General features: G+C 56.0%; 1 protein-coding gene across 1 annotated transcript in view; it reads left to right on the top strand.

Moving 5' to 3' along the window:
• The first annotated feature begins 3,684 nt into the window (after window positions 1-3,684).
• Window positions 3,685-22,686, top strand: part of LOC144952520 (uncharacterized) — a 32,168-nt gene continuing 13,166 nt past the window's right edge. The window contains exons 1-10 of the mRNA XM_078882967.1: window positions 3,685-4,152; window positions 6,049-6,899; window positions 7,246-7,456; window positions 8,237-8,291; window positions 9,958-10,058; window positions 10,842-11,258; window positions 12,258-12,347; window positions 17,178-17,311; window positions 18,763-18,856; window positions 20,238-22,598. Coding sequence (XP_078739093.1) covers window positions 4,005-4,152; window positions 6,049-6,899; window positions 7,246-7,456; window positions 8,237-8,291; window positions 9,958-10,058; window positions 10,842-11,258; window positions 12,258-12,347; window positions 17,178-17,311; window positions 18,763-18,856; window positions 20,238-22,598 — 4,462 coding nt within the window. The 5' untranslated portion in view covers window positions 3,685-4,004. The remainder of the gene's footprint in view (window positions 4,153-6,048; window positions 6,900-7,245; window positions 7,457-8,236; window positions 8,292-9,957; window positions 10,059-10,841; window positions 11,259-12,257; window positions 12,348-17,177; window positions 17,312-18,762; window positions 18,857-20,237; window positions 22,599-22,686) is intronic.

Genomic DNA, 22,686 nt, shown 5'->3' with positions numbered 1-22,686 from the left:
AGAGGGGGGAGAGTGGGAGGGGGGGAGAGTGGGAGGGGGGAGAGTGGGAGGGGGGGAGAGTGGGGAGGGGGGAGAGTGGGGAGGGTGGGAGGGAGAGTGGGAGAGAGATGGAGAGTGGGAGGGAGAGTGGGAGAATGGGAGGGAGAGTGGGAGGGGGATGGAGAGTGGGAGGGGGAGGGAGAGTGGGAGGGGGAGGGAGAGTGGGAGGGAGAGTGGGAGGGGGGGAGAGTGGGAGGCAGAGAGAGATATGGAGAGTGGGAGAAAAACAATGGGTGAGAGGAAGAGAGAGAGTGGAGGGAGGGAGAGGGGGCACAGCTGGTGGTACATCTACCAGTGATCATCTCAGTCAGCCAACCCATGGCACCTGCAGGGTCTGTCCCGTGACCTGCTGCACCTAGCCTGGCACAGTAGGGGTACAGCTGGTGGTGCAACTACCGGTCATCTTAGTCAGCCAACCCATGGCACCTGTTGGATCTGTCCCGTGACCTCCTGCACCTAGCCTGGCACAGTAGGGGTACAGCTGGTGGTGCATCTACCGGTCATCTCAGTCGGCCAACCCATGGCACCTGCAGGGTCTGTCCCGTGACCTGCTGCACCTAGCCTGGCACAGTAGGGGTACAGCTGGTGGTGCATCTACCGGTCATCTCAGTCAGCCAACCCATGGCACCTGCTGGGTCTGTCCCGTGACCTCCTGCACCTAGCCTGGCACAGTAGGGGTACAGCTGGTGGTGCATCTACCGGTCATCTCAGTCAGCCAACCCATGGCACCTGCTGGGTCTGTCCCGTGACCTCCTGCACCTAGCCTGGCACAGTAGGGGTACAGCTGGTGGTGCATCTACTGGTCATCTCAGTCAGCCAACCCATGGCACCTGCAGGGTCTGTCCCTTGACCCTCCATCCCTCTCCTCCCTCCCCTCCCCTCCCTCCCTCCCTCTCCTCCCTCTCCTCCCTGCCTCTCCTCCCTCTCCTCCCTCCCTCTCCTCCCTCTCCTCCCTCTCCTCCCTCCCTCTCCTCCCTCTCCTCCCTCCCTCTCCTCCCTCTCCTCCCTCTCCTCCCTCCCTCTCCTCCCTCTCCTCCCTCCCTCTCCTCCCTCTCCTCCCTCTCCTCCCTCCCTCTCCTCCCTCTCCTCCCTCCCTCTCCTCCCTCTCCTCCCTCCCTCTCCTCCCTCTCCTCCCTCTCCTCCCTCCCTCTCCTCCCTCTCCTCCCTCTCCTCCCTCCCTCTCCTCCCTCCCTCTCCTCCCTCCCTCTCCTCCCTCTCCTCCCTCCCTCTCCTCTCTCTCCTACCTCTCCTCCCTCCCTCCCTCTCCTCCCTCTCCTCCCTCTCCACCCTCCCTCTCTCCTCTCTCCCCCTCTCCTCCTTCCCCACCCTCTCCTCCCACCCTCTCCTCCCTCCCACCCTCTCCTCCCTCCCCCCTGCTCCTTCCCCCCTTCCCTCCCCCCCCCCTCTCTCCCCCCCCCTGCTCTCCCCACCTCCCCCCACGCCGCCGCCGTCCCCAGGTGACGAAGGTGAAGACGGAGCGTCCGCTCCCTGACAACGTGCTGCAGTCTCGCCCGCGGCCCCCCAAGAACATCAAGGCCAACGAGACGGACCCCCTGGAGCCTCCCCGGCGGACGGACACGCAGTTCTTCTTGTAGCGCGCCACCAACGCCATGCACTCTGCCATACTCCACTTTTCACGCACACACAGCACTCTACACTGCACACTACACACTCTGTGCAATACATAGCACTCTACACTATACATACTAAACTACACACACACAGCACTCTGTGCTACACACACACACAGCTTACATCTCCCCCTCCGATACGGCTTTCCCACTGGCAAATCCGAGCCAAGCCCCCAGCTTGCACCACTCGGCTGTCTGGGTGGTTTTTCCACCAACTTTGCCGACACCGAACCGGAACCAAATCGCGCGGTGCAGACGCTGCCACCGTCACCGTCACCGCATTGGGCCCTCGCAAGCGGACGACGTCTCAATCTGGCTCGGTGGTGGGGGGATGTGGGGGGTGTGGGGGGTGTGGGGCCAAGCAGGGCCAGGTGGAGGGGCGGGGCTAATGACGCGTTTGTTTGAGATCGACGTCGGGTGGTCGGTCGGTGCGCACCACGACAACGTGACGTCGCTACGATGTTGCTACGGCGCCTCGATGACGTGACGTTGCGACATCGCCACGGCGACGCTTTGGCGTGTGTGTGTGTCTCGTCGTCCTCGGCAACAGCAGCAGCACGGCTCGGCTCCCGCGGTGGATAAACAAACCTGGCTGGCTCAGTTCTGCCAACGCCACCACCGCCCCCCTACCTTCTTCCTCCATCGTTACAGAATCCGGCGCTAGAGTCGAAATGGTGGCTGGCAGGCGGCGTGGACCTCGCTGGCGCCAAAAATGGTAGAACGGCACCATGGTTTATATTTTTTTTCCGGGTGCGAGGGTGGCGGTGGTGGCGGCAGTGGTGTGAGGGTGGCGGTGGTGCGATGGGGGAATAGGGCCTTGCGGTCCCAGTGTCAATGCGTGTGGTACGCGTACACGCGTGTAATGTTGCCGCACGCCCCATGTGTTTCATTAAAGACGAGGAGTCAATCCTCCTGGACGCGATGCTGCTTGCGCGCATACCTGTGCGTGCGTACCTGTGCGCGCGTACCTGTGCGCATGTGTGTGCGTACCTGTGTGTGTGTACCTGTGTGTGTGGCTACCCAGTGGGGAGCGGTAGTCTAGCGGTTAGCGCTACGCTTTGCTACGAACCCGGCGACCCGGGTTCCATTCCCGCTCACGGCCACCACCAACACCCGACGACGATTGTGTGTGTGTGGTCGATCCTAGGGGCACCCCCAGTAGCAGCTGTCCCTGTGCATCAGTCTGCCAGTAGGAGGCGATGGTTGATGCTGTTTGTGACCCCAATTGATCAATAACACAATCCAGTACTTTACAACAACAAAAACACATTTTTACCCTGGACAAAACATGATAGCAAGCGCGTTGAGTTCATTTTTGCGTGTTTATTTTTAAAGATTGTGGTCTTCCTATCGATAGAATATGCACCCCCGCCATAGTAACGTGCAATTTCCAAGCACGAACTTAGACAACCTTTAGAGGTGACGTCACACACTCGTAAGCCCCATACCAAGATGGCGGCACATGTAGGTGCGCGCCGCCATCTTGGTTAAGGATATGAACTCGATCAATATGCGCGTCTCCTCTACCCCGAATGTGTCATCGAATGCACGTGCTCCTTTATCCGTATCTCTGTGTCATTCAAAGCAACTCCCTACCGCGAACTCATCACCCACACCCCGTGGTTTATCCACTGCTGGATTAATGCCTCCCTCCCAAATTTGTAAGCCCCTTACCAAGATGGCGGCTCGCGAAGCTGCCATCTTGGGTGAGGATGCGTTGGCGCGTGACGTCACGGGTTGTGTTGCAGGATTCTGCCCACCGAAGTCGAAAATAAGATTTAAATTTAAACGAGTTACAATATTTGCGTCTACACTCGTAAAGTTCTATTTCACGCGTTGGATTATTTTTTTGTAAGCTTCTATAAACGTGCACGACCTAAATAAAAACCGAAAACAAAATGATTAACCGTTTAGCTCTTGAAACTGCATAATAACCGTAGTGTACATCGATACACATTTATATAAGAGGACTTTATCTGTTATTCGTGTTTTTTTTACATCGCGACGTAATATAAATCCACACCAAAGTTAACAGGCGAACGCCTCGGCCCACCCCTCGTTCACAAAGCGCGCGAATCGCATCGGGCGAGCGGCGTTAACAAAGCAGCTACAAACACACAAACTAAGCAAACTAAACACATTACACGCCTAACACATCGCACGCGATTTACTTGACGAGCTAAATACTCTGTTTTGCAGCCGTTTTCTTAAAAAAATGTAACAATAATTTTACCTCACAAACGTCAGTGTTGTTGTAGTAGTAGCAGCGGCTCGAGCTCGCCATTGCAAACCCCTTGACAAGTCAACCACTCGCCCACATCAACCCTCGAGACGATGAACTTGGACCAGACGCAGGCGCTGGTGGAGAGAGACGATGACGAAGGAGATGAGAGGAATAAGAAGAGGAGGAAGACGACGACGACGAGAGATGTTCCAGTGGCAGTCCTCAGAATCTTGGGCCACGATTGCTTCTCAGAGACAGGTAATACGACAACACCAACAACACCGCACGGCTACGAAGACTCTTAACTGTTGTTGTTACTGTTGTTGTTATTGTTGTTATTATTATTGTTGTTGTTATTATCGTGAACTAACGTCGACTGCAGCCATCCACTGCGCCATCTCAGTCCGTCACCTTCACGACGGAGCAGCTAAAAGACAAAGTTCCCCCGTGTAGCCTCTCGCAGACTATCGGGCAAGTGGCTGTCAGTAGCAGCAGCCTACGAAGGCTACGCCCGGCCGCCTTTGTCTCCCCCAGTGAGCGATGTTTACCAACACAGCACCGGGTAACGCATTTGAGGCTGAGTCGACCTAGGAGATGCCCAGGAGCACGTTGAGGTAATCGATGTCATTGGGTGTTGGCCGTGAGTGGGAATCGAACTCGGATGTTAGTCGGTTCGTAGGGCAGCGTAGCGCGCTAACCGTTGCGCCACCGCTCCCCACACGTTGTCAACGGCCAGTGCAATGGATGGACTTGGCCTCGGCACGGCAACGTGGAATTGCTTTTCTTAGAGCCTAGTCTCATATGGCTCTAAAAAAACCTGTCTGGTGTGGACCAATCAGTTTCAAGGACAATTCATATATTATCAGAGTATTTTTCTTCCTGGTTCTTTCGGTAAAGTCACGTAGAAGGGAAGTAATAAAATAATAAAAATAAAACATAATAAAATAATTCTCACGACGTTTGTCAAGACGCTCTTCGCCCCTCAATCCCAGCATAAATAGTCGCTCCAAGCCTGGAGCGTGCCATTCAGACTCTGTCTACTTGACGGACCTGTTCTCCACCTGAGGACGGCTGCTTGCGTTGTGGCCGAAACGTCGTGAGTATTATTTTATTATGTTTTATTTTTATTATTTTATTACTTCCCTTCTACGTGACTTTACCGAAAGAACCAAGAAGATGAATCCCTGCAGTCACGAAAGCTTTAAATCGAAATATCAGAGTATTGTTTTTTGTTTGCATTTGACTGCAAGTATTGTGGTTAATGTAAACATGATTCCTTGCAAAAGGGATCAGTTTTGTTGCCAGAAAAAAGCGGAAAACCCCTATTAGTATATTTTGGTACTGGCAAAGGAGGCCTCATGACACACAGTACGTGTAGTGAACATGCAAGCCAACGCTGGTTTTATTTGATGTCTTTGAAACTGATTGGCCTACACCAGAGGCAGCAGCCTTCCTTCTGGCCTAGTCTCACCGCCAGTGTCATACCAGAGAACGCCAAAAGGTGACCCAGTACAAGGGCAATGCACCTATCTGATCAGAAAGTGTAAAACATATTCTTGTTTTTCATACTTTGATACTGGCGAAAAGGTCCAATTACGTCTCGTTTGTATTTTCTGTCTCATTGGTATTGTGTGTCTCAATTTCCCTGCCTCATTGGTTCTGTCTCATTTGTATTCTCCCGAATTATGGCCGCCTCACCCTGCCTCTCATTCCCTCCGCCCGCAAAATCGCTCCATTCACCAACACTTTCCCATCGCACTCGCGACGGCAATCGATCCTCTGACCCACCACTCATCGGAATCTCGCTCGTCCGCCAACAATCTCTACTCAAGTGCCTCGCCGAGGAACTTGTGGTTCATCGCGCAAACTCCGGTGATCGTCGCAGGAGCAGCAGCGGCGGCTTTTGGCTAACCGTCGAGCACTTTCGGATGCGCTTCTGCGGCCGTCTGGAACGCTCTTCCGATATCAGGATGTCGCTGGGAGCTTTGCACTTTTAAATCATCAATTAGGTTGACAAACTCATTTTATGAACTGCTTTTTGTGTTCAGTTTGTTGCCCTTCCCCCGCACATCCGATACGTATGGCGCAAAAGAAGTCCGACATACGGACGGACGTACAATCGTTCTCTCTCCCTCTCTCTCTTCCGACCTCAAGAGTTCCCCCTGTTCGCCGGCGAGACTGTGGTGGGACGCGACCCGGGGTGCGGCGTCTGCGTGCCCGTCGCCTCCCTCTCCCGACGTCACGCCGCCTTCGAGGCCTCTCCCCCTCCTGACGACGGCGGCGGCGACGACGACGACAGCGACGAGAGCCCGGCGGCGTTCGTGCGAGACCTGGGCAGTCTGAACGGCACGCGGAGGGGCCGCCTGACCCTGCGGCCCCACGCCAGATACGAGATTCGCGACGGAGACGTCGTCTCGTTTGGAGAAGTGCGGGCGATTTTCCGTACGAGCCGGACCGTCGCTGCCTCTGTCTCGAACAAGGAACCCGTCGGAGAAGCTGCTGCTGCTGCTGCCCATGATGATGATACTGCTGCTGTTGCTGCTGCTGATGATGGTGATGATGATGCTCACCCTGCTGCAGCGGGAGAAGATGAGACAGATTCCGACTTGGATATTTTTCCCGACGAATCTGACCGGACAAACGGGAGAGGGGAATCGATCGGCGAGGCGGAACGGGAAGGTAGGGAGAAAGAATCCTGGAATTCCGAGAGAGAGACACAAGAGAGAGGAAAGATTCCAGAAGGAAGAGCGACAGAATCCAAGAATTCCAAGATTCCCCAACCGTCAACTGCTGAATTGTGGGCGGAGTTGAGGATCGAATCGGATGTGGGGAAGGGAGAGGATTCTGGGAAGGATTCATCATCAGCAGGAGTTGGGAATTCTTACACCGGCAATTCCGACACCGGGAATTCCGACACTGGGAATGTATCGGCAGGGATTCCTAAGGAAGGCCGGGGAAGGGGTCTGGTCATAGAGGAATCCTGGCTGGAAGAAGAAGAGGAGGAGGTGGGTTTGAGAATTTGGTAATTGGGTTGACATTGGGTGCAATGATGTGTCTGGGTGTCTCTCTCAGTGGGTTCATAATGGCCGTGTCAGAGAAACTGAGCCAGCATTGCTGAGAACCTGGGTTCAGGCCCTGGGTCTGGGTCTCTCTCTCAGTGGGTTCATAATGGCTGTGTCAGAGACACAGAGACCTGGGTTCAAGCCCTGGGTCTGGGTCTCTCTCTCAGTGGGTTCATAATGGCTGTGTCAGAGACACTGCACCAACATTGCTGAGAACCTGGGTTCGAGCCCTGGGTCTGGGTCTCTCTCTCAGTGTTGTTGTTCTGTGTAATTCCGTGCATCATTATAGGGAGGGCATCGGCGGCAGCTGCCGCTGGAGGAGACGCAGGACTATGTGGGCGCTGTGGGTGGAGCGGTGCTGGTACTGGGTGAAACGCCCGTGGCTCCCCCCCCGCTGGGGAGATCGGGAGGAGGAGACGGGGGGCCACGCGTCATCGCCACCGGCTCTACCGGGAGCCCCTCCTGCTTGGATCAGAGGAGGAGGAGGAGGAGAGGGGCAGGTGAGGGGATGAGAAGGGAGAGGAGGGTGGTAGAGGTGAGCGGAGGGGATGGGGAAGGAAAGAGGAGAGTGGTGGGAGGTGTTAGTGCGTGGCTGGGTATTTTTGTGTGCGAGTGTGCGTGTTGCATTGTGTGTGGTCGACTCAGCCTCAAATAAGTACCCTGGTGCGGTGGTGTAGTAAACATCGCCACTGGGGAGACAAAGGCGGCCGGGCGTGGTGCTGGCCACCCACCACCCCCTCGTGTGCCACAGTGCCGGCCTTTACAGGTGCTGCTCGCTTACAGCACTTGCCCCTACAGTCTGTTGAAGCTATCTGGGGGATTTTTGTCTTGTCTTGGTACGCTGTGAGGGGGAGCAGTCGTGTAGCGGTTAGCACGCTGCACGACGAACCTGGCGACCCGAGTTCGATTCCCGCTTACGGCCACCAACTCTAGATCAACTCAGCCTCAAATGAGTACCTGGTGCGATGTGTTAAACATCACTACTTTGGAGACAAAGCAAGTTGGGCGTGATGCTGGCACCCCCTCATATGCTCTCACGGCCTTCATAGGTGCTACTCGCTAACGGCACTTGCCCCTACATTCTGTTAAGGCTATACGGCGGATCTTTGTCTCTCTCTTGTACGATAACGCGTGCCGTGACATGTACGTGGTGTAACGTGCTGTGTGCGTTACCGAGTGGTGTCTGTGTGTCACGACGTGCGTGTGCTGGGATGTACCTTGTGCGTGGCGCGGCGGGCTGTATTGTAGCGTGCGTATGACGTGTGTTGTGACGTGCGCAGGTAGAACCATCGCGGATGAACATCTCTCTCCCTCCGACACCGTGGTCCCAGACAGGTTTAACCGCTCAACCACTCGCCCACCTAATACTAATAACAGTTTACACTCATGAGGCGCATTTCATCCGGGTGATCTCGGTGCGCCAAGCACGATGTTGGTAAATATGAATGCAGTAAGACTCACGATTATCTTCGCTAATGATGGGGAGGACGGCCGTGGATATTAATAATAAAAACTAAAAATTCCCACGGATCTCTCTGCCAAAAATGAACGATGAACTGTTGGATGATCATCGGCGTGCACAGTGATGACACTCACCTGCCATGCCAATCAACATCGATCAAACTACGCCCAACGTTGTCAAGATATGCAACTGCTGTGCTGTAGGGGCGATCGCGTGGATTTTGGATTCAGCGGGGTACATATTTGTTCGGTTTAAGCATGTGACTTGTAATAAACATTTCCAAGATTAACAATGGTCGACCACCATGTGGGACTGGGCTCTAAGAAAAGCTGTCTCTGGTGTGGACCAATGAATTTCAAGGAGAATGCACACATTATCAGAGTTGTTTTTTGTTTGCATTCTGACCTCAGGTATTATGGTTAATGCAAACACGATACCTTGTAAAAAGGTGTCAGTTTAGTTGCCAGAAAAAATGGTAAAAAAACTATTATTATTAATGTATAACCGTTTTTTAGATGATTCATTTGGGCTTAAGGGGAAAATCCACGAGTTATTAATTCACGTCGAAATCTCAACGGTGCGGTTAATCCGCAAATCGGACAAACCGCACGCGCACAATCGAGAGTCTGAGTTGCTACAAAGTCCAGAGTCTACTGGTCATACGTGGGAAGTGTCGGCCTGCACGCGAAACGAGTTGAGTCTTTAGAGAAGACCTCAACAGGGTGAGCGAGCTCGCCCGTCTAACCACTGGTGGCCAGGGCATTCCGTGGTCTTGGCGCAATCAAAGGCCCGCGGTCAGCCCAGACGCAGAGGCTTAGTTCTCGGCACACGGGGCAAATGTAAATCGTCGGATCGGAGAAGCCGTGAGTTGTTGAATGTGAAATGGTTAAGGGCCGTTTAAGGCCTTGGAATGTTAGCAGCAGCAATACTTAAAATTGTACCCGAGATTTAACCTAACTACACAAGGCTAGCCAACTACGCAACCACTAAACTCCACAACTACTCAAATCATTTAGCCGCTTCAACCACTCAACGGCACAGTCACTCACCTACCCAACCTCTCAATCAGCGTCGCCACCACACGACCACTCAATCACACGGTCACTCTCCTACCCAACCTCTCAACCGCTCAACCACACACACGGTCACTCACCAACCGACCTGTTAAGTCATTCAAAGATACAGCCTCTCAACGACATGGCTTACATTGAAGCCACCACTCAACCACGCAACCATTCAACCACACGGTCACTCGCCGAACCAGCCCTCTCAACCGCACTGATTTATTAATCTTGCTACCATTGTTTCAGCTGCTGTGCCAGGAGATGGAATAGAACCAGCGACCTCTGGATCACAGGTCACTGTAGTGAGCTATCACCACGACTGCCAACTGAGTCTGTCCTGTGACCTTCTGGCAGCAGCGAGCATTTCACACTTCACGTGATAGCTTCAAGGTGTACCTAGCGTGGCACAAGCGCCGTGGTGACGGCTGACGACGGTTGTTGTTGTTGTTGTGTGTGTGTGTCTACGTCGCTGTAGTGAGGAGGAGCGCAATGACTCTGGCCCACTGATCCCAGCTCCCAGGAAGTGCTTGCGGCTGGACTTTTCATCTACCGAGTCCGAGACGGACTCCGCACAAGGTGATCGCCGTGTGAGCGCGCGCCCGGTCTTGGCGAGACGCCGAAATCTCGTCGCGATCGTCGGTTAACGCTGTTCCGTCTCGAGGTTGAAAGACGTTAACTCTGTCCGTCCGTGTCTCCCTCTGTCTCGTGTGTAACGTGGTGGGGGGGGGGGTGGGACGGTGGGTTGTAGCGTTCATTCGACGCGAGGGGACGTTGACTACCTCGCCTGCTATGCAGGAGGTCATGGATTGGATCGCGACCCTGACGCCTGCTGCTGCTGTATATTTGGAGTTTGCGTCTCTCTCTCTCTCTCTCCCCGTGGTTGTGTGGATTTTTATTCGGGTCCTCCGGGTTTTCCCTCCACATTTAGAATCAACTTCAAGCGCTTCCAGTGTTTGGCTGTAAATATTGTGGGTCTGGGGGGGGGATGGTGTGGGGGTAGGGGCGGGTGGGGGGGGGGTGTGGTGGTAGGGGCGGGTGTTGGGGGGGTGGGGGGGTAGGGGCGGTTGTGGGGGGGGGGTGTGGGGGGGGGTGGGTGTGTGGGTAGGGGCGGGTTTGGGGGTGGGGGTGGGGGTAGGGGCGGGTCTGGGGGGGGGGGTGTGGGGGTAGGGGCGGGTCTGTGGGGGGTGGGTGTGGGGGTAGGGGTGGGTCTGGGGGAGGAGTGTGGGGGGGGTGAGGGGGTAGGGGTGGGTGTGGGGGGGGAGTGTGGGGGGGGGGGTGTGGGGGTAGGGGCGGGTGTGGGGGGGTCGGGCAGCTCCATCAGGAACCGGCCTTGATCGTTATCGCCGTCACGTTCCACAGACCAAACGGCATCTCAGCCAATCCCCTTGAGACGACCGCAGGCGAATCTCGCCAGGAGGTCGGACCAAGACTTGGATGTCACTCCTGGCCACCGCCACCATCAGCAACAGCAACAACAGCAGCAGCAAGAGTTGCAGAGTTCGGGAAGTGAGACTGATATTGAGGATTTGGAGGTGGAGCAAGGAGTTGGGGGAGGAGGAGGAGGAAGTTGCAAAGCTGACGAAGGTGCATCCGTGAAATTGACAGCGAAACTCCCTCAACAAGCCCCAGAGTTTCACATGGACAGCGACACGGACATTGAAGAGGATGATGGAGATGGTGGTGATGGCGGCGGTGGTGGTGGTGACGGCGGTGGTGACGGCGGTGGTGGTGGCGGTGGTGACGGCGGTGGTGGTGGTGGTGGCAGCGGTGGCAAAGGTAGGCGCCTACTCGTTGAGAACGCGCTTCTGGGGAGAGGCGGCCGGGTGGCACTGGGAGGGCAGAGACGCCTCTGAGCCGGCGCTGCTGAGAGCCAGTCCAGGTTTCAGCCGCACAGCCACAGGGATTACGGTGGGGACTCATAGACTCACTCAGGAAGCCATAGACTCGCTCAGAGAGCCATAGACTCACTTAGAGAGCCATAGACTCGCTCAGAGAGCCATAGACTCACTCAGAGAGCCATAGACTCGCTCAGAGAGTCATAGACTCACACAGAGAGCCATAGACTCACACAGAGAGCCATAGACTCACTTAGAGAGCCATAGACTCGCTCAGAGAGCCATAGACTCACTCAGAGAGCCATAGACTCACTCAGAGAGCCATAGACTCGCTCAGAGAGCCATAGACTCACTCAGAGAGCCATAGACTCACTTAGAGAGCCATAGACTCACTCAGAGAGCCATAGACTCGCTCAGAGAGCCATAGACTCACTCAGAGAGTCATAGACTCACTCAGAGAGCCATAGACTCACTCGGAGAGCCATAGACTCGCTCAGAGAGCCATAGACTCGCTCGGAGAGCCATAGACTCACTCAGAGAGCCATAGACTCACACAGAGAGCCATAGACTCACTCAGAGAGCCATAGACTCACACAGAGAGCCATAGACTCACACAGAGAGCCATCGACTCACACAGAGAGCCATAGACTCACTCGGAGAGCCATAGACTCGCTCAGAGAGCCACAGACTAAATGATTTGAAGAAGCGACGTAGCCAACAAAAATTCTAACTCAACCCAGTGACTCATCACCATCACCACCATCATCACGTGGCCACTGGGGATACAAAGGCGGCCGGGCGTGGTAAGTGGTGGCCACCCACCGCCTCGTGTCGGACCTTCAATCGGTGGTGCTGCTACTCGCTAACAGCACTTGCCCCAACATTATGCTGAAGGCTACACGGGGGGATCTTTGTCTTTGTGTCTGGGATGACGGTTCAGTGGCTCAAGCTATTGCTGGTGCTGCTGGTGCTGCAAGCCCTGAGGACACGGATCAAGATGACGACAGCGAAGATGATGTTCATTTGCTGGGTGAGACCCCAAACATCGCCCAACTCCACACATCATCCAACCCCACACATCACCCAACTCCACACATCACCCAACTCCACACATCACCCAACTCCACACATCACCCAACTCCACACATCACCCAACCCCACACATCACCCAACCCCACACATCACCCAACTCCACACATCGCCCAACTCCACACATCACCCAACCCCACACACCACCCAACTCCACACATCACCCAACTCCACACATCACCCAACTCCACACATCACCCAACTCCACACACCACCCAGCTCCACACATCACCCAACCCCACACACCACCCAACCCCACACATCACCCAACTCCACACATCACCCAACTCCACACATCACCCAACTCCACACATCACCCAACTCCACACATCACCCAACTCCACACACCACCCAACTCCACACACCACCCAACTCCACACATCACCCAACTCCACACATCACCCAACTCCACACATCACCCAACTCCACACATCACCCAACTCCACACATCACCCAACTCCACACATCACCCAACTCCACACATCACCCAACTCCACACACCACCCAGCTCCACACATCACCCAACCCCACACACCACCCAACCCCACACACCACCCAACTCCACACTCCACCCAACCCCACACACCACCCAACTCCACACATCACCCAACCCCACACATCACCCAACTCCACACATCACCCAACTCCACACACCACCCAACTCCACACATCACCCAACTCCACACACCACCCAACTCCACACACCACCCAACTCCACACACCACCCAACTCCACACACCACCCAACTCCACACATCACCCAACTCCACACACCACCCAACTCCACACATCACCCAACTCCACACACCACCCAACTCCACACACCACCCAACTCCACACATCACCCAACTCCACACACCACCCAACCCCACACACCACCCAACTCCACACATCACCCCACTCCACACACCACCCAACTCCACACATCACCCAACTCCACACACCACCCAACCCCACACACCACCCAACTCCACACATCACCCAACTCCACACACCACCCAACTCCACACATCACCCAACTCCACACACCACCCAACTCCACACATCACCCAACTCCACACATCACCCAACTCCACACACCACCCAACTCCACACACCACCCAACTCCACACACCACCCAACTCCACACACCACCCAACTCCACACACCACCCAACTCCACACATCACCCAACTCCACACATCACCCAACCCCACACACCACCCAACCCCACACATCACCCAACTCCACACACCACCCAACTCCACACATCACCCAACTCCACACACCACCCAACCCCACACATCACCCAACTCCACACACCACCCAACCCCACACACCACCCAACTCCACACACCACCCAACCCCACACATCACCCAACTCCACACACCACCCAACCCCACACACCACCCAACTACACACACCACCCAATCCCACACACCACCCAACTCCACACACCACCCAACCCCACACACCACCCAACTCCACACACCACCCAACTCCACACATCACCCAACTCCACACATCACCCAACTCCACACATCACCCAACTCCACACATCACCCAACCCCACACACCACCCAACTCCACACACCACCCAACCCCACACATCACCCAACTCCACACACCACCCAACCCCACACATCACCCAACTCCACACACCACCCAACTCCACACACCACCCAACCCTACACACCACCCAACTCCACACACCACCCAACCCCACACATCACCTAACCCCACACACCACCCAACTCCACACACCACCCAACCCCACACATCACCCAACTCCACACACCACCCAACCCCACACATCACCCAACTCCACACACCACTCAACTCCACACACCACCCAACCCCACACATCACCCAACTCCACACACCACCCAACTCCACACACCACCCAACTCCACACACCACCCAACTCCACACACCACCCAACTCCACACACCACCCAACTCCACACACCACCCAACTCCACACACCACCCAACTCCACACATCACCCAACTCCACACACCACCCAACTCCACACACCACCCAACTCCACACACCACCCAACTCCACACACCACCCAACTCCACACATCACCCAACTCCACACATCACCCAACTCCACACATCACCCAAATCCACACACCAACCAACTCCACACATCACCCAACTCCACACACCACCCAACTCCACACATCACCCAACTCCACACATCACCCAACTCCACACATCACCCAACTCCACACATCACCCAACTCCACACATCACCCAACTCCACACACCACCCAACTCCACACACCACCCAACTCCACACATCACCCAACCCCACACACCACCCAACTCCACACACCACCCAACTCCACACATCACCCAACTCCACACATCACCCAACTCCACACATCACCCAACCCCACACACCACCCAACTCCACACACCACCCAACTCCACACACCACCCAACTCCACACACCACCCAACTCCACACATCACCCAACTCCACACATCACCCAACTCCACACATCACCCAACTCCACACACCACCCAACTCCACACATCACCCAACTCCACACATCACCCAACTCCACACACCACCCAACTCCACACATCACCCAACCCCACACACCAACCAACTCCACACATCACCCAACTCCACACACCACCCAACTCCACACATCACCCAACTCCACACATCACCCAACTCCACACATCACCCAACTCCACACATCACCCAACTCCACACATCACCCAACTCCACACACCACCCAACTCCACACATCACCCAACTCCACACATCACCCAACTCCACACATCACCCAACTCCACACATCACCCAACTCCACACACCACCCAACTCCACACATCACCCAACTCCACACATCACCCAACTCCACACATCACCCAACTCCACACATCACCCAACTCCACACATCACCCAACTCCACACACCACCCAACTCCACACACCACCCAACTCCACACATCACCCAACCCCACACACCACCCAACTCCACACACCACCCAACTCCACACATCACCCAACTCCACACATCACCCAACTCCACACATCACCCAACCCCACACACCACCCAACTCCACACACCACCCAACTCCACACACCACCCAACTCCACACACCACCCAACTCCACACATCACCCAACTCCACACATCACCCAACTCCACACATCACCCAACTCCACACACCACCCAACTCCACACATCACCCAACTCCACACATCACCCAACTCCACACACCACCCAACTCCACACATCACCCAACCCCACACACCACCCAACTCCACACATCACCCAACTCCACACATCACCCAACTCCACACACCACCCAACTCCACACACCACCCAACTCCACACACCACCCAACTCCACACATCACCCAACTCCACACATCACCCAACTCCACACATCACCCAACTCCACACACCACCCAACTCCACACATCACCCAACTCCACACATCACCCAACTCCACACACCACCCAACTCCACACACCACCCAACCCCACACACCACCCAACTCCACACACCACCCAACTCCACACACCACCCAACCCCACACACCACCCAACCCCACACATCACCCAACTCCACACATCACCCAACTCCACACATCACCCAACCCCACACACCACCCAGCCTGGGTTCGATACCTGACTGGGGCAACTTTCTGCGTTGAGTTTGTATGATTCTCCCCCTGTTTTGCAGAGCGAGAGTGAGTGTGAACTCCCCCTGTTCTACAGAGTGAGTGAGTGGAGTTTGTATGATCTCCCCCTGTTCTACAGCATGAGTGAGTGGAGTTTGTATGATCTCCCCCTGTTCTACAGAGTGAGTGAGTGGAGTTTGTGTGATCTCCCCCTGTTCTACAGAGTGAGTGAGTGGAGTTTGTGTGATCTCCCCCTGTTCTACAGCATGAGTGAGTGGAGTTTGTATGATCTCCCCCTGTTCTACAGCATGAGTGAGTGGAGTTTGTATGATCTCCCCCTGTTCTACAGCATGAGTGAGTGGAGTTTGTATGATCTCCCCCTGTTCTACAGAGTGAGTGAGTGGAGTTTGTATGATCTCCCCCTGTTCTACAGCATGAGTGAGTGGAGTTTGTATGATCTCCCCCTGTTCTACAGAGTGAGTGAGTGGAGTTTGTATGATCTCCCCCTGTTCTACAGCATGAGTGAGTGGAGTTTGTGTGATCTCCCCCTGTTCTACAGAGTGAGTGAGTGGAGTTTGTATGATCTCCCCCTGTTCTACAGCATGAGTGAGTGGAGTTTGTGTGATCTCCCCCTGTTCTACAGAGTGAGTGAGTGGAGTTTGTATGATCTCCCCCTGTTCTACAGCATGAGTGAGTGGAGTTTGTATGATCTCCCCCTGTTCTACAGAGTGAGTGAGTGGAGTTTGTGTGATCTCCCCCTGTTCTACAGAGTGAGTGAGTGGAGTTTGTATGATCTCCCCCTGTTCTACAGAGTGAGTGAGAGTGAGTGGAGTTTGTATGATCTCCCCCTGTTCTACAGAATGAGTGTCAGTGAGTGGAGTTTGTAAGGTCTTGAATGAGTGCGTACAACAGCTTGCTGCGTTACGTACCCAGCGTCCCGAGTTCAATTCCCGCTCACGGCCTTTGTCTCCCCAGTGGCGATGTTTACACCCCCCACCAGGTACTCATTTGAGGCTGAGTCGACCTAGGGAAGGCCCAGGACCGGTTCAGATAATCTCCCGTGAGCGGGAATCAGATTCGTAGCACAGCGCGCTGACCACTCGCTCGCACGACGTCACTCTGTGTGGGTTGTTCTGTTGCTGCAGGTGGATGGATCCGCCAGCCGGGAGCTCGAGTGGAGGCAGGGCTAGAAGCAGAACTGGGGGCAGTGCTGCACCAGGAGTCCTCTCCTCAGAGCCTCTCAGACATGCCGACTCAGCATTTCCCCTGCATCGATGAGGTGTGTGTGTGTGTGTGCGTCATCGCCACTCGGGGAGAGAAAGGCGGCCGGGACTGGCGCTGGCCACCCACCCCCTCGTTGCGCTGTGTGCTGGCGTTAGTAGGTGCCGCTCGCTAACAACGCTCGCCCCGGCAGCTTCAGTGAGCTACATTGGTGGGTCTTCATCTTGAGTGTGCATTATGCGAGCTGTCACAGTCAGCGATGGTGTTGGTGCATCTGCCAGTCACCTGGGTCTGTCCTATGATCTCACAGTGACCCTTTCACCATTCCACCTATTTTTACTATTTTAATTTTACCAGTTGTAAGGACCCCACTGAGCTACGTAGCTCAAATGATCGCTCAACGAAGTGGCTTATCATCACGTGGAAATTTATAGCAGCCAAATACTCTAAACGCGTCGTGTTGAGTCTAAATGTGGAGGGGAAAACGGAGGGCCCGGAGAAAAATCCACGAGATCACGGGGAGAGAGAGAGAGAAAGACACCACACATTTCAAATATATTGGTGCCAGGGTTGGGTTCTGACTCACGACCAATGATGGAGCCAGGATTTTCAAGAGGGGGGGCAACCCCTCCACAGAGGTCGCAACCGGGTACCCGATACCCGTACCCTACCCGATACCCGGCTACCCGTACCCGGCCGGGTACGGGTACGGGTAGGCCGTGAGTCACTGGTGAGTAACCGTTTGTCACTCATTTCGGGTAGAGTACGGGTACGGGTAGGGAACGGGTACCCGTACCCGGCCGGAAACGGGTACCCGTACCCGGCCGGGTACGGGTACGGGTACCCATTTGCGACCCTGGTGCGGCCGGGTACGGGTACGGGTAAGGAATCAAAACCCGTTTGCGACTTCTGCCCCTCCAGCAATGAAAAATGATCGGAGTTGTTATTAAGTAAGGACTACCTGTACTGGCAAAACGTCACGGTACTGGAATTGTAAATGTTGTAGTGGGTTTTACTCTCCGGCGTGCTGAACCAGTCAGTAATTGGCACGATTTGTTTACGTGACAAACCTTACTAGTTGGGTGGTGGCGGGTTTAACGACACATTTATATTTACGTGATCTCACCAAAAAAAACGGTATTGTGGATTATTATGAAAGTTGGCATTTGTCCGCTGCTGGTGCTGCGATTGCTGTGGCCAATACGTACGTGTGTGTGTGTGTGTGTTGATGGCGTAGCGGTTAGTGCTACGAACCCATTGACGGGCAAAATTCTGTGAAAATTATCTTAACCGGTCCTGGGCCTCCCCTAGGTCGACTTGGCGTCAAATGAGTACCGGGTGCGGTGTGGGGTAAACATCGCCACTGGGGAGACAAAGCCGGCCAGGCGTGGTGCTGGCCACCCACCCCCTCGTGTACCGCAGTGCCGGCCTGCATAGGTCCTGCTCACTAACCGCACTTGGCCCAACAGTCTGTTAAGGCTACGTGGGGGATATTTGTCGGTGTTGCAGGTGGAGACGCAGGCGTACGTGTATCCCAAGCAAAGTCATTGGACCTCCCTCTTTCCCAACTCTTCAAACTCTTCCATGCAGCCCTGTGGCGCAGGTACATGGACAAACTCTTTGGTGTGTGTCTCTCTGTCTGCGGAGGAGGCTCGTGAAGGACGCTGCTGCTACTGGGCAGTTGGAGGCAGTCGCCCTCCAGCAACAGCGGAGGGCAGAGGAGCGACGCTCACAACAACGAGCGGAGCACCGGGTGGATAAAATACAGCAAGTTGGCACAGTAGGGGGCACAGGTGGTGCATCGGCCAATCATCTCAGTCAGTCAACCCATGGCATCTGGGTCAGTCCCGTGACCTGCCAGTGGGTGTTCGACACTTGACATGGCCTTAAAGTGCACATAGCCTGGCACAAGCGCTGTGGTGACATCACCACCACTTAGTGGCGAATGGCGGTTGTTGTTGTCGTTGGGGGTTCATAATGGCCATGTCAGAGACATTGCTGAGCTTGTACTGTTGAATTCTTGGATTCGAAATCCTGCATCTGGGTGTCTTAGCCGAACTAAAAACTAAACTAAACTACTTTTATTTTACCAGGTAAGGGCCCACTGAACTATATAGCCCTTTTTCAGAAGCGATCTGGCCACAAATGGTAGCGCAACGAAGCGGCTTATCGCGTGTAAATTTACAGCAGACAAATACTCTAAACGCGTGACGTTGATTCCAAATGGGAAGGGAAAAACCGGAGGACCTGGAGAAAAATCCACGAGACCACGCGGAGAGAGACACGCAAACTCCAAATATACAGCAGCAGGCGTCAGGGTCGGGATCGAACCCATGACCTCCTGCCTACCAGGCGAGGCAGTTAACATCTCCTAGCCACTGTGATGATGAGAAAGAGAGACGCAAACTCCAAATATACAGCAGGTGTCAGGGTCGGGATCGAACCCACGACCTCCTGCCTACCAGGCGAGGTAGTTAACATCTCCTAGCCACCGTGATGAGGATGAGAGAGAGACGCAAACTCCAAATATACAGCAGCAGCAGGCATCAGGGTCGGGATCGAAGTTAACATCTTACCATTGCGGCATCCTTAGGGGGTTCATCATGGCTATGTCAGGATCACAATGGCCTTGTTTGAATCATAATGGCCATGTTCGATTCATGATGATGACCGTGTTGGAGATGCTCACCCAGAACCGTTGAGAAACTGGGTTCGAGCCCTGGGTCTGGGTGTCTCTTATAAACTCGTACTGTCCGTGTCGGAGTATAAAGTAATTACTCTCAAACTTAAATTTCTGCAACTAATACCCTATCTGTGCCTCCACACACACACACACCCCAACATACTAACACACACACGCGTAAACACACACACACACACACCCCAACGTACACATTCACACACGCACACATACACCCACTGTGGAACGATATCCACCACCCTTACACTGCCTACCAACGTTCCCACCCACAAAACCCATCCAGGCTCCCCATCCCATCCACCGCCATCATCAGCATCACCACCATCAACGTCATCGGCACTGCCAATGGCACCAGAAACATCACCGTCATCATCATCATCGTCCCTCGACGAGACGCAGCCGATGGAGCAGTACGTCGGCAACAAACGGCAAGAAACGGCTGCCGTGTCTCCTGCCACCGGCGCCTGCCACTTTGATGACTGCGAGCCCACGCAGCCTGTGGAGCGGTTATTCGGCGTCGGTAACGACCGCGAGATTTCACCGGGCACCAGCGGCGGTTGGGAGGTGGGGTCGGCGTCGGCATGCCGAGCGAGCAGAGGGCGCCTGTCCAAAAGCCGGAGGTCGACGGCGAAAGTCTCGGTGGAGGTGTCGCCTTCGGGGGCGAGGGGCGGCCGAGGCGTGGGGGGTGGCGCCGGGAAAGACGGCGCCCAGAAGGAGGTGGGCGGAGAGGCGGCGGTGGAGGCCGCAGATGAGACGCTCGGTCCGCAGGGCGAACTCCCGCGCGCTTCCAAGGAAGCGGGAGACGTCGGCACGCCGTCGACGGAGGAGGCCGAAGGTGGCGAATCGCTCGGTGGAGATTCTGGTGGCCCGGCGAGAGACGGTGGAGATGGCGGAGACGGCGTGGCGGCGGCGCTGGTGGAGAAGAGAGACCGCGGAGAGGAGGAGACGGGTGCCGATGGTGGTTTGATGAACGCGGAAGGCGGGAACTCGGCCTCGACCACGGGAAATCCCGAGGGTGTTCAGACCGCGAGCTCTGACGACGACGAGACGATCGATTTGGACGCCGAGTTTCCGGCAGAGTCGCGTGAAGGTGAACCGACAGGAGGTGACGAGCCGCTCCGCTCCGACACCGGCGGGCAGTCGACGGACCCCCCCGAGGAAAGTTCAGAGGGGGGAGGAGAAGCCGAGGCAGGAGGAGGAGTGTCGGGGGAAACCACGGCTAAGACGCTTTCCCTGACAACTGAAAGGCCGGCGGAAGATCCGAAGGTTGATGGAGACGGTGAAAAGACTGCGACTGAGAGCGAAGATTCTCTGCCGAGCACCGCGGCCGGGTGCCCGTCGACTGGCGGGGAAGATCGCGGGCGCGAGGGGGCGTCCACGCAGACGGACGCCGCTTCGCTCGGCCCGCGAAGCGCGTCGACGGAAACCGGCGACGCCGGAGAGAAGTCGACCGAGAGGCAGGGTGCCTCCCCGCCGCCGCCGCAAACCGCCGTGCCACCGACTCCCGCGGGCAACGGAGAAGAGGTACCGCCAGCAGCGGAGAATAATACGGCCGGATCATTGCCACCGGGGATCCCGTCGTCTTCGAAGCGAGGAGGACGCCTTGGAGGGAAGTCGTCGGGCAAGAAAGGCGTCCCGGGAGAGCGCGAAACGGCGGGGGGCTCCGCGACGAGCGGAGCGCGTGAAGCGGCGGCAGCGGCGGTCGTCGAGGGAGAGACACGGCGGCCCACCGAGGTCGAACCCCCGGGAACTTCGAAGAAACCCGGAAGGAAGTCGGCAAGGAAGCGGAATGACTTGCAAACGGCGGCGGCCTCCGGAGAGGCGAAGGGGAACTCCGACGTCCCGTCGACGGCGGTCGGGGCGGAGACGCGGCACCCTGGCGCCAGACGCCCGGAAGCTCCGAGGAAACTAGGAAGGCCCTCGGCGAAGGCTCAAGGCGACTTGTTCGGGTCGGAGACTTGGGTGGCTCCGGTCGAGGGCGAGGGGCGCGACGAGCTGACGGCGGGGGTTGAGGAGGCCGCGCCAGCCGCCGAACTTGATCGCCCGGAAACTCTGAAGAAGGTCGGAAAGGCGTCGCCGGGAGAGAGAGAGTCGCCGGGTGAGGCGAGACATGGCGGAGATCCGCCGTCGGAGGATGGAGAAGAAACGCGAGCGCGCCGCACGGAATGTCCGGAAAGTTCTAAGAAACTCGGGAAGAAGCGTTCGGCGGAGGATGGAGACTGCGCTCCGCCGGGAGAGTGCGGGCGCTCGGGAGACGGCGAGGAAGCGAGACTCGGCGGCGGTGACGGTGACGGCGGTGGATCGTCGGCCGAGCCTTCGACGCCCGCGGGGAGAAATGCCCCACGGCGTTCCGTCAGGACTCCGAGCGCGGGACGAGGCGGCAGGAAGCCCGCGACCGCCAAGAGGGGCGGCACGGCCGCACCGCCGCCAGAACCGGGCACACAACCAGAGCCGCCGAGGTCGAGACGCCAGCGGAGTTTGACGGTGGTGGTGAAGCGACTTGCCAAGGTGACGGGTGCCGAGCTTCCGGAGGGTTTGACGAAAAGTCGAGATCATGGGGAGGAGGAGGAAGGTGCTCATGTGAAAGCTGCTGGGACCGTTGAACCTCTGGCTGAAACATCGAACCAAAGGGACGTTAATTCAGGTGGGTGTACGTATCGTCCGCGGATTATCTGTAAGTCTGTGTGTGTGCCTCTGTGGTGGTTAGCGCTACGCTGCGCTACGAACCTGGT

This window comes from Lampetra fluviatilis, chromosome 68, assembly GCF_964198595.1.
Source record: "Lampetra fluviatilis chromosome 68, kcLamFluv1.1, whole genome shotgun sequence".
NCBI classification, from domain to species: Eukaryota; Metazoa; Chordata; class Hyperoartia; order Petromyzontiformes; family Petromyzontidae; genus Lampetra; species Lampetra fluviatilis.
Note: the sequence above shows the minus strand (reverse complement) of the source record. Positions and strands in the feature narration are given on the sequence as shown.